The following is a 13,814-nucleotide window of genomic DNA, read 5'->3' on the forward strand; positions in this document are numbered from 1 at the left end:
AACATTGTTTACTTACGCATTTGTTGGTACTTTCACCTTTAACTAGGTGTTACATGTTTGCATAACGTGAAGGCGCTTTGATGTACGATTTCTTTTCTATTGAATATCCATAGGAGGAATTTTAGCTTATCATTTATTTCAACTTTCCCTGCCCCAAGGGAACTCATACGGTGTGCCATAGATGTGTACCTCTACGAAGTTGCGGTATGTCAGACCCGGAACTTGAATAGAAAGTAGGCACATTGTCAAATTCATTGTAACCAACCGTTGTCTATTTCCAAGACTATAATGCTGGAGACAGGATGTAAGGTTTCTTGAACAGCTTGCTCAAATGCTCAAAGCTCCTCCTCCCAATCGTCTCGATCAAGGAACAGATCCCAACCATATGTTGGCCCGGCATAGTAGGTGAACCCATTGTCCAGGTTGTCATTGCACTTATCCGCACTGACCGAAGGGTTGGCTTCTAAGAACAAGCTCCAAGGGATCTTCTTCTGCACACAAATCGTAGTGTAGTTTTCTTGCATCGCTTCGTTCATGACAACATGCTACTTATCACAGCGAGTGGTGGTTCCCTCAGCAACAGTCGTGTGCTTATGTCGCGGCCTTTTCGGAATGACCTAGCCATCGCCATATCTAGGTAACGTTATACCTTTACAAGGGCCGATAACCTTCGCGGACCAGTTCAAGAAGTGTGCGCCCTTCCCAGGCCCATTTACCCTCTGCAATTGCCAGGCTAGCAAGACATGCCTGGTCCAGCTTTCAATGGCTCGTGCCCAGTCCTCATCCAATGTATTAGCATAAGTGGTGCGATGGATGGCCTATCCCCATGGCCAGCCTCCCGTTTCGCCGGCTTGAAATAAAAAAGTCTGGGGCAGATTCCCACTCTGGCTTTGCTTCTTGTCGGATATTTCGCTGGAAGGTTGTTTCTTCAGGCGGAAACTCAGACGACGACGACCGCCATAGTGTAGGCCATGAGCCATCATGAAAGATACTAGGCTGGCTTGGATAAGCCATGGTTCTCACAGCGCTTTTGCAAGGGGATGTAGTTGGTTAGGAATCTCTGGGGCTTGAATGTCCTATTGTATCTCGCTTCCAACGTTAGCGCCTGGGCGTCGAATGACTCAAATATCGGAACAGCAGACGTTCAAGCTAAAGCAGAGCTAAGGCTGCACCTTGCTCTTTCTTACTGTACCCAATCAAATGGGTCTTACCGTCCATCTACTGTATGACAATGCCATCAGGTGGGTGGAGGGTTGGAGACTGAATCCTCAGGCAGCATTATTTATAAGATCTCGGCACGGCAGTTATCGACACCTTCCACAACATCCCACAATTAATCTTTGCTGTGATGGCCAGGGGCTGAACCAAGTAATCGATTGAATCATCTTTCGTGTGTACTCAAGATTTACCAATCACCATCATTCTGGCCAAAATTCTGCCCGGCTGCGTCCGCGTTGGGGCCATAGCACACGGACTTCATACCTCGACCGCGCCCAGGGTATCAGTGATCTCACGCGCATACCCCTCAAGGCCCACCAAACATCCCGACACAAGGCAAAACAAGTTCCATTTATTCGTCCGGACTTTTTCAAGTTCGCAATCCCTCGAGATGAGGATCGCTACGCTTCAATTCAACCCGAAGCTGGGCGATGTCGAGGGCAACATCGAGACAGCCAATGCATTGCTGAAGAAGGGCAAGACCATCTCTATAGATAGAGAGCAACCTGGTCTCGGCCTTGGTGTGGACCTTTTGAAGCCTGATGTTCTGGTGCTGCCCGAAATGGCCTTAACAGGTACGTACCTGGACGAAGCGTATACCCCGACTTTCATCGCGAGTCTGCGATGGGAATGGCTTCAACTGACATTGATTATTAGGCTACAACTTCCCTTCGTTGGAAGCAATCACGCCATACCTTGAAACATTTGGTGACGGTCCATCTTCTTTGTGGGCGCGGGAAACCGCCAAACGCTTGCAATGCATGGTTTGTGTCGGATATCCAGAGATTGAAAAAGATCCCCAAAATTCTGGCCAAACCACATGCTACAATGCCCTTCTTGTTGTTGACAAGAATGGCGATTTCATCCATAACTACCGCAAAAGCTTTTTGTACATGTGCGACGAGCCGTGGGCGGCCGAAGGTGATATCGAGCGAAGCTTCCGTGAGCTCAAATTTTCTTCCCTAGAAAGGTTATCTACCATCAAGGGAAATCAGCTGTTTCCCGAAAAGCAGATTGCAACTTCATTTGGTATCTGTATGGATATCAACCCGTACAAGTTCGAGGCGCCATTTGACAAATGGGAATTTGCATCCCGGGTCCTTGACTCCAAGTCCCAGCTCGTTATCTTGTCTATGGCGTGGACCAGCATGCTGAGCCCTGAGGAACTCGAGGATTTGAAGGACAAACCTGATATGGATACCTTCAACTATTGGCTGCAGCGGTTCTGGCCGCTGATAAAGAGGAAAATGCAACACGAGGTGGACCTGGACGGCGGAGAGGCGCCGGATTTCCCAAAAAGGATCATCATTGTCTTTGCAAACCGGTCGGGGGAGGATCCACCAGCGGACGAGACCAAGCCACCGGTGCAATATGTGGGGTCCAGCACTATCCTCGCCATTACGCAACGACCGGAGAAAGATGCAGATGCAGGGTCAGGTGCCTCAGAAAGTGAGACAGAGGATGACCTCCCATCCGACGTGAAGATACTGTGCTGGGACATGCTAGGCGCGAGGGAGGAAGGTATTTGTTTCGCAGATACTACGGCAGATCCAAAAATGGTCTTTGCCCTGAAGCGGGCATCCAAGTAATGAGGCGCACACCAAACGCGTCAGACTCTCCTACAGATAAAGCAGATTCTATGAACAGGGCCAAGATCGACCCTGGTCGGGTTTCCGTGATATATCACTCAGAAGAATTATACACGGTGTATATCTGTTCAGTGCTATGGCGATACTGGGACTGACTGGTTGCCACACTCGCATCATGCGCAGATGATCCATGTGACAGGGACTTAACCTTGACATCCAGACGAAGATCATCGAGATCGTCAACATCTTCAGGCAAACGCTCAGAGATTCTGCAACAGATGCAGTCTCATGATCACTGGATCCTCATGAAGAGCACTAGAAACTAGTGAAGACCCTTTCTGTCTAATGCAACCCTTTGGAGATGGTGTGAAGGATTTGGGGGGAATCTTAATGTCTCTGAAACATGTGATTCTCCCCCACCCATAAGAATGAGGGGGACCAGATGTAGACTGAGAATAGAAGAACTAGGAGTAACCTAAAAGCCCGGGTGGATTGGAAGCGGACTTCTATATCACAATTCGAACTAGGTCATCCCGTTTTGTTCATAGTGCCCTGCATCGGGAGAATCCCCTTGAATCTAGGCCATACATGTACATAGATGTAGGTTCCTTCGACGGTCCGACCCCTCGCAGTCCAAGACCCGTGAGTGGCCATGGGATATACCGGCACGTGATCCGGGATTTCCCCCAGCATCCGACGGCCAATCAGATCATGCAGAAGGGGGTGTGCAGCGGAGGGGCACGGGATCGCTACACATGACTTGCAGAGGGGAGGCGACGAGGCATTTCAGTGTTATCTTCAGCTCGATTTGTTCCTGAACTTCCCCGGTTCTCTTTGGTTGACAACCGGAGGAACTGGAGGAACGCGTGATTACCTAATATCAGGTGACCCTTTTGCGCTGTTGGTCCTTCCGCCGGGGCGGACCCTCTTCGCAACCACATCTCCTCGCCACGTGAGTTCCGTCTTGACTTGCCTACTCTACATCTCCAAGAATCCTCCCCCTCTTTAAGTAAATTTGCCGTGTTTCGATACATGGTCAAATCGATACCACCGCTGGCTATCCAATCCATCAATTTCTCTACTTTCCAATTTCCGTGCCCCAATTTTCGAGATTCGGTGTTTCACAGACAACGTGACCTGCGTCTTGTTGTTGGCAGGTGACTTGCTGTCAGGTGATAAAGAGGATCATCCCAAGGTACGGCTCCATCGAAACCCATCTCCATCTAGTTTCCCCCATGTCATCGCATACGTCGCGACGAGATGCTCATCGCGAGTGCCCTTCACGATGCTATCCCCTCCCCCTGTGTGACGTTCGCTGCCTGCAGACCACCATGACGCGTTTCTGATGTCCTCGACCCTCATGGGTGTCGCGAGATATCGCGTCGGATATGGTGCTGGACAGAGTCACTGCCCTGTAGAATCGTCTTTACATTGCCGACCGCTGCCAGGCATCGCTGGCGATGCCTGAGCCTGACATGGCCGGCCTCCGAGAGATGCCGAGCGCGTCTGACCCACGCGTCTGTTTACTTCGCGGGGTGCCCACTGATCTGCCCGGAGTGGCTTGGCCTACGCATCAAACCTCAAGGCTGCATTGACATTGACATTCCCGATCATTGCCTTGTCTTATTGTCCGAGACTGTTTCACTTGCCTGTTGGCGACCCCTGACTGACTCTTATTATCAGAAAGTGATCGCCTTTTAGGCTCAGTATGTCTGATCCCACAATGAACAGCCCCGACAATGGATCGCACAAGCGCAAGAGAGATGGCTCAGAAGATCTAGGACCTGATCCTCAGCGTCTAAACCGCTCTTCTCACGGTAGCAACGGCAGCATGGGAGACAACCAGCACAACTTCGGTCACAGTGGACTTGGCAACTATGACCATGGTCTTCCCAACACTGGAGCTGAGCTCAACATTGACCAGCAGATTCTTCAACACGTTGGCCCGCAAAATGGTTTGTCTGATGATAACGCGCTGACAGCCAACGCCAAAGCCGCCCTCGCTGCACACACCCCTCAACACAAATACCCCCCTCCTCCTGATGCTGGATTCGATGCGAGCAACCTTACCCAGGGTCTGTCGTTTGATGAAATGAACCAGACTCCTATGGGTGGCGCCCACAACCACAACTCGACTGCTGCTGCGGTCTACGCCGCGCGTGAGGCACAAAGCATGAATCAGAAGCCCACTGTCGGTTCTCCGGAATGGCACCAAATCCGCAAGAACAACCACAAAGAAGGTAAGAGTGTCTTGAGCTTTTGTCGCACATCCCCGTACTAATCTGTCTGAAATAGTTGAACGTCGCCGTCGTGAAGCTATCAACGAAGGCATTAACCAGATTGCCCGTCTCGTGCCCAACTGTGATAAGAACAAGGGCGCCATACTCCAACGTGCCATCGAATACATTCTCCAGCTACAAGAAGAGAAGAAGAATACCGAGGAGCAGTTTGAAAAGCACAGTCTCACTGCCAACCACGCCATTGCCGAGATTAGCAACTCCAACTCCAAGCTGAAGGGCGAGGTCAGCCGACGCAACAACCTTGCTCTGAAGTGGTTGCAGCGTTGCCGCGATGCCGGTCTAGAGTTCGATGACTATGAGGACTCAAAAGAGTTAGAGACACTGGAGATGGAGTAGGCAATCTCTGTTCTTTCTTCACGTGCTACGACTATTGCCTGCTAGGAGGTTAAGACTTGAACATACCCTCATTTCCCTGTTGTTTTCCAATCTGTTGTTCTGCTCTTGTCTGATCTTTTCTCCTTTCTGCCATGTTTCCTCAATCGATATGACCCCCATGGACCTATCATTACCCCCGTGTCCCCGAGAAACATTCTGCCCCAGGCATCCTGAATGTTACCTTTTTTTATTTCCCTGTTTGCGATGTTTCTTATTTCTGAGTCCCCTTGATTCTCCTCTCACAAATCTGCGTTTGTACGCTATTCGTGGTCTTTTTCTTTTTTACCCTTTTTCTTTTTATTATTTCTTATCTTTCATCTTTAATGGATAGGCTGGCGAAATCTACGGATGGGATGGGTTCGCTTGGGAATGGAGCTGCGGTACAATATGAGTTATTCTTCAATATGTTAGAAATGGTGTCATAAAGGCTGCGCCACTTCCACACTACGTATGAGGTGAGATCGGAACGACTGTATTAGCGTGCGGAGATAAGGCTACCCCTCTATGATGTAAACACGCCCTCCAGGCTCCAGGGGCTATTTAGTCTCTGGACTTCCCCTTCTGCAACTTACTGTATACAATATAAACATATACATCATGCCGTCTTACATCGTAAGATCCTACCTATCTGCACAAATGAAAAACGAAAACTAACCATTTCAACAGATTACATGCAAACCGGATGCCTCCGACGACGAAGTGCAGCAGTATGTATCACACGCTCTCCTACTCGATGCCGGGTACTAATCTCTCTTTTAGAGTCAAGAAGCATGCCATCGATCAGGGTGGAGAGATCATTCATGAATACAACTTGATCAAGGGCTTTTCGTAAGTCTCCCACTAACTACTAACGTACTAAGTTATATGCACATAGTATTTCTCGATATTCCAAGGCACAATAACTGATTCTATTGCATTTAGTGTTGCGTTCGATAAGGATACTGTCACTTCTCTCGAGACGCACCCTCACGTGGATAATGTCGAGGAGGATAGTGAAGTTCAGACACAGTAAATCTGGATATTTGATATTGGATACTGGATATTCAGGTGGAATGGAGATGAGCAGATCGGAAACTACATATAACTTACGTTAAGTTTACTGAACTTGTAACTTACTTGTGCATGTATGATGTACGGGCGTCGGTCAGCCTATAAAATCCTAGTGGAGTAGGGCGGGCCTTCCGTCCTTCCCCGGCAGTATTTCACCACCGAGCCTCCCCTCTAAGCTTTACCACCATAACTCAATTTCCATTATGCCCAACTACATCGTAAGCTGTCACACATTGTTTTCCCCAACATGGTAATGACACGAAGCCCTAACTAACAATCCCAAACTCAAAAGATCTACTGCAAGCCTAAAGCAACCGAAGAACAGGTGCAGAAGTATGTATCATATCACATACCTACATGCACGGAAACCTGACCTAATATCCCTCGCAGAGTCAGACAGGATGTGCTCGACAAGGGCGGCAGGATCGGCCACGAGTATTCATTGACCGGGGGCATCTCGTGAGTCGATTTCCCACCACACCTTTTCATTTCTCGATATTATAAGACAGACTGACTGATTCTGATTCTACTAGTATTACCTTTGACTACGATGAAGATATTATCAAGCCCTTTTACGCTCACCCCTACATTCAGCGAATCGAGAGGGATTCGGAGTTCGCGACGCAGTAGTTTGGAGCTCGGATATCGAGGTGGGATGTGAGAGCTGATCGGAAATCTTCATTACATGGACATGTATGGGTGACGATCATCGCCTATTGGATCTGTACAATAGCGGAGTTCTTAGTTATTTGTGCTCTACTGTACCCTTCTGGTTTATTCTCTTTGTGTGCTGTATTTACTTACATCTACTGTATTCAAGTTCAACGATGTCATAAACCATTCCGCTATGAACCTTAGAGATAGGTACAACGTTCAATGGTCTTGAAGGTAATTGTTATAAGATGTACGGAGTAAAGTGATGATATTGTTGTGTTATTTAACTTTGAAGATACCATGCGAGATTAAGCTTAGATGGCCTTGAACAGGCGACCTTGGAATTTGTAAAGCATATGGCAATTCTAAGTAGACATCACTAGCTGTCATGTGCTCAGTGTCTATAAGTTAGGCAGGAAGAATGATTTGAAAGAGACAGTAGCGTTAAAATTCAAGATAGCTATGGGAGGGGCATAGAAGTACATCATAGAAGCCCTGGAAATCATGCAAGGACAACAGAAAGACTCTCACTCAAATCTCATAACTTAATTCAATATATCAATAGAAGAAAATAAGAACCCCTTCATAAGTCCCAATCCTATATCAAAATCGGACTTCCTAGGAAAGGTTCGACGAAGCAGTAACCTCAGAGCCAGAGGCACAGCCAACATTCTTAACAACAACAGTCTTACCGCTAGATCCGGTAACCCGCACATCAACAGTATCAGTACCGAACCCAGACGAGTTCTCGAAGTAGTTGTAGTAAGTACGGGTAGTGCTCTTCCACGAGCTACCACCATCGGTACTGACCTCAAGCTTGGTGACAGCCTCGTTGGCATTGATGACCTGCATGGAGAACCAATAGGCGGATGTACCCTCCTTGTTCTTGAGCTTGATGGGGCCGTCGAGGTCGCAAGAGACGTAGGACCAGTCGATGTTGATCACACCGGCAGAGATGTCAGACAGTTCGGCGAAGGCTGACTGGAAGAGGTCCAGGTGGTTGCTTTCGCATTCGGGGCATTGGTCGACCACCTATTCAAGGGAAGTGATTTGTTAGGCTTTGGGTTTTGTGGAGTGAGATATTCATGTTCAGGATTTAGACTTACCATAGCCTTGATGGTTTTACCGTTCGGGCCGGTGACTGAGACACAGGAGCCGCAGTTGGCGGCGTTGTCCCATCGATCGCCTGAAAGGGCTGTGCCGAAGAGGGTGCTTGGCAGTGTGTAGCTGGAGAACGAGCATGTTCCGCCGGACACGTTGCCGCCGTAGAAGGTGGCTGAGCCAGAGTTTTCTCCAGAGCTTGACGAGGAGGTGGTAGAAGTGGAGGTGCTGACAGCCTTCACAACAGGTGCCGCAGTAGTCTCGACGGCAGCAGTTTCGGCCGAAATGGTGGGAATTTGGGCAATTACAGCCGCGGCGGTAGTCTCGGCAGCGGTGGTAGTCTCAACCGACGAAGTAGGAACCTGAGCAACAACCGGGGCAGCGGTGGTCTCAGCAGCAGCGGTGGTCTCAATCGAAGAGGGAGAAATGAGGTTAATAACTGCAGCGGACTGGACAGCAGAGGTCTGGGCGACAGCGGCCTCGGCGGCAGTGGTCTCAGGAGCAGTGGTCTCAACGGATGTGGTCTCAACAACAGGAGCCGAAGAAGTGGTAGTCGAAGAAGAGACCTCAACCGCAGCCACAGGGCTCACAGACTGAACGAGAGCAGCGGTAGACGATGGAGCCACAGTAGACTCGACAGTAGCGGACGCAGTCGATTCGGGGTAGATGGTCTTGTAGTAGACGCTCATAGTATAGCCCTTAGGACATTGGCCGATATCCTCGCGGATACCAAGAGGGCCAGCGAGGACAGTAGCAGCGCCGAGGAGGGCAACGGAAACAAGGCTGAAATACTTCATTGTGGATAGTTCGCGTCTGGCGCGGAGTTGATTGAAAGAATTGAAGTGGGCAGTCTACAGTATTGAGATCCGAAGGGACAAATACGTCGCTTCTTGAAAACGAAGGATCGGACGTGCTGGATGCACTATGGAAGGAATGGACGTCTGGGGCGAGAATCCCAGATTGAAAGGTTGTACTGTGCCAGACAGGAGTGAAAAGAAGGTATGAGAAAGGAAAATGGGATGGGGAAAGACATGGCTATTAAGTCTAGAAGTCTGGGCGACTCAAAACCCTGGTAATTAACGACTCCAGTAACAATCTGATTTGAAACGACGTGGATTACAACGGCCAGTGTCGATGCTCGGGAGAAGCCGAAAAGGGCGCGTGGCCCAGGGTGCTATACCGAGTTAGGGCTAGTGGGGAGGTGCTTATATTAAAGAGGAAATGACACTGGAACAAGTGAGATTGGGTGTGCAGAAGTACCCTGAAACCCCCGCGGAATAAATTGCCAGGTCTAACCAAGCGCAATAGTATGAACAGGTTCCCCTACCGGGCGTCCCACATGATCTCGTTCAGCCTTAGTAGGGCATCCGCACTGGCCTTCTTCGCCGACATAAAGTCCTCCCGGCTCTCTGCCCCACGCGGGCCGCGGAGGATCTCTGAGAAGCACAAGTCCACCAGGACACATAACTCGTCATATGTGAATGGCTCGCCATTTCCAGCTGCCAAGGCCTTGGCACCTTGAGATGCAAACGCCTCCTTTTCATCCTTGGCGTAATCCAGGGACTTTTCCGCGCCTTCGAGGAACCAGTCCAGGAACTTGGCGCTTCGCGGTAAGGCAACGACCTCCTGAGAGGCCTGCTCGTGCAAATCTGTTGTCGAGGAAGGGACATCACTGGCTGGGTCGATAATGATGTTCTTCAGGTTCTGCTGCAGCACGAGCACGTCGAGTTGCAGTCGCAGAGCACCGTTTTCGTTCATTGCCCCGATGTACCGGGTGCAGGCGACAAAGACGCGGTCAATGAACCGGGCTAGACCTGATGTGATGAACCAGCGCTCAACGGACCCGAGATATGTCGAGATATTCGTGTCGAATTCGATGAGGTCGTTGTTTAATGTGAGGATCGTGGGCGATGCTGCTGTTGGCTGGTTCATGATGATGTGCCACCAGTTGTCCTGCGTACTTGGGGATGGAGTTACGGGCTCGGAGTTGCGTAGTGTAGGAGGGTTTGGCCCGGACATGGTCTTAGTCAACATGTGGATGATGCCGCAGCGGATGTCGACGTGCATTGTCAAAAGTGCAGTAGTACCAAGCCCGTGTAGTGATTCAAGAGTCCCATCGAAGGCTACTACTGTCTCGTGATTGAGCGGCAAATGCACCGGGTTATTGATACTATCACGCTTGGGTTTGATGGCCCCGAACAAGGTCCATCTGCGTGAAGGCCGGCCGGTTGCAGTCAAACTTGATGATTCGGCGTCAGATGTGTGCTCGACAACAAGGCGGATTTTGGCAAGGTGGCTTCCAAGCCATTGCTAGAAACACGTCAATAACCGAATAAAAGCAAAAAGGAGAGCCTCGTACCATGCTGTTATACAAAAGAGAAAGAGAGACAACAGTCTTAGGGTCGGATATGATGTCGTACGGCTCCAAAGGCACTTCGTTTGTTCGTTTGAGAAGCAAGTCGATTTCCTGTGTCTATTAGCGGAAGTTTTTGTGAATGGCTACAAAATTGCATACCGTATCAATCAAAGTCTGCTTCTTGTCACCGGAACCTTTCCACAGCTCTTCTACTGTATCACGGATGTCGCCTGTTTCAACAAAAGCTGCCGCAGCTTTCAAACGGACGCCGCCTCCATGATTGCGCGCAGACACTCTCGTAACCATGGCTTTATGGGTTATCAGCTTAAATTGGCAAAGGAACGTTCGAAGTTGACTAACCTTTGTACCATCCACAACACTTGTCATAATAGGTCACGATCTGGTCGATAAGAAGTTGCGTGAATGCCTGGTCGTGTGGAATACTAGACAGCATTTTGCTAAACTCTCGAACAATGGTCATGAATTTGACCGTTCCCTAGAAGATGGACTGAATTAGGATTCTCACAAGACCCTTATTGAGGGGAAGAAAACTCACCTTGAAAATAGGCCGAGGAGAGACCTTCGCCCATTGGGGGTCCTCTGTAAATGCATCAGCAGCAATAAAGCTGAGCGTGCAGAGATCCGTCACGGTCTCATCCAGCTGGGGCAGGAAGACGTTGACCATAAAGTCGTCCAAAAAGGAAGTCAATGTGCTCATGGCAATATCCGCATCTACAGGCACAATGTCTTTGAGACGCTGGATGAAGGATAGGGAAGGTGGTAGGAGGAGACCCATATTGAAGACACTGGGCTCGAGCAAGATCTTGTGGCCAGTCCCTGAATTACCCTTGCTGGACTGTGAAGTATCATTCGTGGCGGCCTTTTGCCTTGACTTGGAAACCAGCCCTGGCACAGAGGATTTGAGAATCTCGTCCAGCTCATCTTGCTCGGCTTTCATCTCTGAGCTTTGCTCAATGTCGGATAGCTTGAACATTTTCTGCAACGTTGAGCTGGTCAGCTCTGTGAATAAATGATCGTTACTCTTTGTCTTACCTTGTTCTTATCACGGTTACCCGAGTACAGATGGCGTCGAGAGTCAGACTCCTCGCCTCTAGATCGGACAGAGGAATCTCCATCTGTCGCAAGATAGTCGTGCATGAGGGACCGTATCTGGAAGGAAGATTAGCGAATTACCCTAAAAACTTTATTTTCACCACTCCTTATCTTACCTCGCTCTGCAGGAGTTTCCACAACTCCTTGAATCCACCAGAAAGTGTCTCACTTTTGATGAGGCCTTCTCGCTCCACAATAGCCGAAACAACATCATGAAGGACTCGGTGACCCTCTGCAATAGCCTCGAACTTGGCATATAGTGCCCACAGGAACTCGGAGAGCACATGGCCACGTTTTTCAATGATATCAGTCGGGAGATTGGACTTGCTGTAATTGTTGTCCTGGGCTGAGAAACTTTTAGTGGGGGCAGGGTAGCGAGTATCAACGTCGGCATTCGTCTTATCCACCACAGCAAACAACTCGACTGGAAGACGCTGCTCAATCCGATGAACTGCGACATCAAGATGACCCATCTTGTTAAGTGCTTCGATCAACAGCTGAATATAGGAGAAGGTGTCTGCCTCCGGGTTTCGGGAGGCATCCTCGACCATGGGCGTCAACGGATCGAACTTGGCAAGGAAACTATAGATAGGCCGCTCCCAGGATCGGTTTCCGGTACAACTGGATGTATTCACCTCTCCTTCAGTAGTCGGCGCTTTCCACCGATCAGAGCAATATGGTGACTTGAGGTATAGGTGATCGTGCAACTCTTCAATCAAGATATCCGTAAGTGATGTTTCCTGGTTAATGAAATAAGCACGGATATCAGACAAGGCGCCAATGTCCTCCAGTTCCGAACGCCGTAGCAGTCGAAGACCGGCGTGAAGAACATCCACTGCTGCAAGGAATCGCTTGTCCGAGATCTGGGATTCGAGCTTTTCGGGAAGAGATTGAACCTCTTCAATCTGAGTGAACAATTGAACAATGTCATCGTAGTTCTGAGAGGACGTTGCCAGTCCTTTCAGCTCAGGCTTCGTCGATATTAATCCTGATTTGGCTTGGTCAAGGGCGTGTCTCAGGTTGCGCACTCGATTTTGCGAAGAAGAGATGTTCGCCTGGATTTTGTGATAAGTACCAATGGAACTGTTGAAACCTTGGTGATGTTCTTTCGGGCAATATTAGCATCATCCCTCCTTAGCGATTAGAGGGAGCTCCTACCATTCACAATAGCCTTCAGTGTCTTCTGAATATCATTGTACATATGCAGGAAGTCCGGTTCGCGATCTGCCTTGCCCAATGTACTCGTATCCATCAAGCTCAAAGCAACGTGTACCGGCACACACTCGGCGTCGGTCATGAAGTCCCAATCGCGCTGAATCGACTGAAGCACAGCTGTAGAAAAAACCTCTATTAACACCAGCTAGTGGGAGAGCCGGGGGGCCGAATACAAACCTTCAATAGCCTGTGACTCTCCAGAGGTAGTCCCCCTTCTAACAACAGGCGACGCATTCCTCTCCTGATCCCTAGTATCCGCACGCCGACTCGCATCTCTAGACCGATCCTCCCGGTATCGCCTATCAGCATCCTGATTCCTCGTCCGAGACCGCGAAGTGGAAGTGGACTGCGAGGGCTGTTGGTAGTCCCGATTTCCTCGATCGCGCCGGCGCTCTGGAGACTGGCTCTGCGAAATAGGCGACTGCGAATTCGAGTCGGGGTAGAAGCCACCGTAGCCTCCCGGGCGACGATCTGACCGTCCACCTCCGCCTGGTGGTGCTCCAGCACCCCGTCCACTGTATCCGTTTACCCCAAGGTTGTTGTTGGTACCGCCATATCCGCCATCGTTCGTTTCGTAGCGGCCGGTGTCGGAGTAGCCGTATCCGTTCCCGTAGCCGTTTCGGCCGCTCATCCCAAATGATGTCCACTAAGCACGGGGTGGTCAGGCTCGGTCTGAAAGCGCTGGTGGACTGCGTTAAGGGGCTGTGGGGTCGCAGTTGGCGATATGTGTCCGGCTTTATGTGTGGCTTGCGCGCGACAGTAGGCGATGGGCAGTGGGCATTCTTCGTCGAATGTAGGCTGGGAGCAATTGAGGTTGGTGGTGGAGGCAGGGCGGAGTTGCCA

General features: G+C 49.8%; 7 protein-coding genes across 7 annotated transcripts; 4 read left to right on the plus strand and 3 right to left on the minus strand.

Moving 5' to 3' along the window:
• Window positions 1–335: 335 nt before the first annotated feature.
• N7446_009610 (CAZyme family GH55) lies at window positions 336–536 on the minus strand (the record flags this gene model as incomplete). The annotated part of the gene is made up of 1 exon (XM_058518355.1): window positions 336–536. One exon carries the CDS (start codon window positions 534–536, stop codon window positions 336–338), a length of 201 nt encoding a protein of 66 aa, XP_058369143.1.
• Window positions 537–1,609: 1,073 nt separating this feature from the next.
• Window positions 1,610–2,807, plus strand: N7446_009611 (putative protein N-terminal asparagine amidohydrolase; the record flags this gene model as incomplete). Its single annotated transcript, XM_058518356.1, has 2 exons — window positions 1,610–1,793; window positions 1,876–2,807. The coding sequence occupies 2 exons, from the start codon at window positions 1,610–1,612 to the stop codon at window positions 2,805–2,807; spliced, it is 1,116 nt and encodes a 371-aa protein (XP_058369144.1).
• An 822-nt stretch (window positions 2,808–3,629) lies between these two features.
• N7446_009612 (basic helix-loop-helix domain-containing protein) lies at window positions 3,630–5,692 on the plus strand. The gene is made up of 3 exons (XM_058518357.1): window positions 3,630–4,002; window positions 4,491–5,047; window positions 5,103–5,692. The coding sequence occupies exons 2-3, from the start codon at window positions 4,516–4,518 to the stop codon at window positions 5,441–5,443; spliced, it is 873 nt and encodes a 290-aa protein (XP_058369145.1). The 5' UTR covers window positions 3,630–4,002; window positions 4,491–4,515; the 3' UTR covers window positions 5,444–5,692.
• Window positions 5,693–6,079: 387 nt separating this feature from the next.
• Window positions 6,080–6,494, plus strand: N7446_009613 (Proteinase inhibitor propeptide; the record flags this gene model as incomplete). Its single annotated transcript, XM_058518358.1, has 4 exons — window positions 6,080–6,094; window positions 6,149–6,189; window positions 6,242–6,310; window positions 6,404–6,494. 4 exons carry the CDS (start codon window positions 6,080–6,082, stop codon window positions 6,492–6,494), a joined length of 216 nt encoding a protein of 71 aa, XP_058369146.1.
• Window positions 6,495–6,735: 241 nt separating this feature from the next.
• N7446_009614 (uncharacterized protein) lies at window positions 6,736–7,162 on the plus strand (the record flags this gene model as incomplete). Its single annotated transcript, XM_058518359.1, has 4 exons — window positions 6,736–6,750; window positions 6,825–6,865; window positions 6,923–6,991; window positions 7,066–7,162. The coding sequence occupies 4 exons, from the start codon at window positions 6,736–6,738 to the stop codon at window positions 7,160–7,162; spliced, it is 222 nt and encodes a 73-aa protein (XP_058369147.1).
• A 642-nt stretch (window positions 7,163–7,804) lies between these two features.
• Window positions 7,805–9,084, minus strand: N7446_009615 (putative extracellular cellulase CelA/allergen Asp F7-like; the record flags this gene model as incomplete). The annotated part of the gene is made up of 2 exons (XM_058518360.1): window positions 7,805–8,218; window positions 8,293–9,084. 2 exons carry the CDS (start codon window positions 9,082–9,084, stop codon window positions 7,805–7,807), a joined length of 1,206 nt encoding a protein of 401 aa, XP_058369148.1.
• A 526-nt stretch (window positions 9,085–9,610) lies between these two features.
• N7446_009616 (exocyst subunit SEC8) lies at window positions 9,611–13,602 on the minus strand (the record flags this gene model as incomplete). The annotated part of the gene is made up of 9 exons (XM_058518361.1): window positions 9,611–10,597; window positions 10,647–10,754; window positions 10,803–10,951; window positions 11,004–11,139; window positions 11,200–11,640; window positions 11,697–11,813; window positions 11,873–12,861; window positions 12,915–13,088; window positions 13,149–13,602. The coding sequence occupies 9 exons, from the start codon at window positions 13,600–13,602 to the stop codon at window positions 9,611–9,613; spliced, it is 3,555 nt and encodes a 1,184-aa protein (XP_058369149.1).
• Window positions 13,603–13,814: the final 212 nt, after the last annotated feature.

The sequence above is a fragment of the Penicillium canescens genome (genome assembly GCF_028828765.1).
Source record: "Penicillium canescens strain IBT 15451 chromosome Unknown utg000006l_segment0_segment0, whole genome shotgun sequence".
Classification (NCBI taxonomy): Eukaryota; Fungi; Ascomycota; class Eurotiomycetes; order Eurotiales; family Aspergillaceae; genus Penicillium; species Penicillium canescens.

What these genes read in the sequence shown, in the direction of transcription:
- N7446_009612 (XM_058518357.1), top strand. Translation starts at nt 4,516, where the DNA reads ATGTCTGATCCCACAATGAACAGCCCCGACAATGGATCGCACAAGCGC. An exon ending in CAAGAACAACCACAAAGAAG is followed by an intron (nt 5,048 to 5,102) that starts GTAAGAGTGTCT and finishes TGTCTGAAATAG; the next exon opens with TTGAACGTCGCCGTCGTGAA.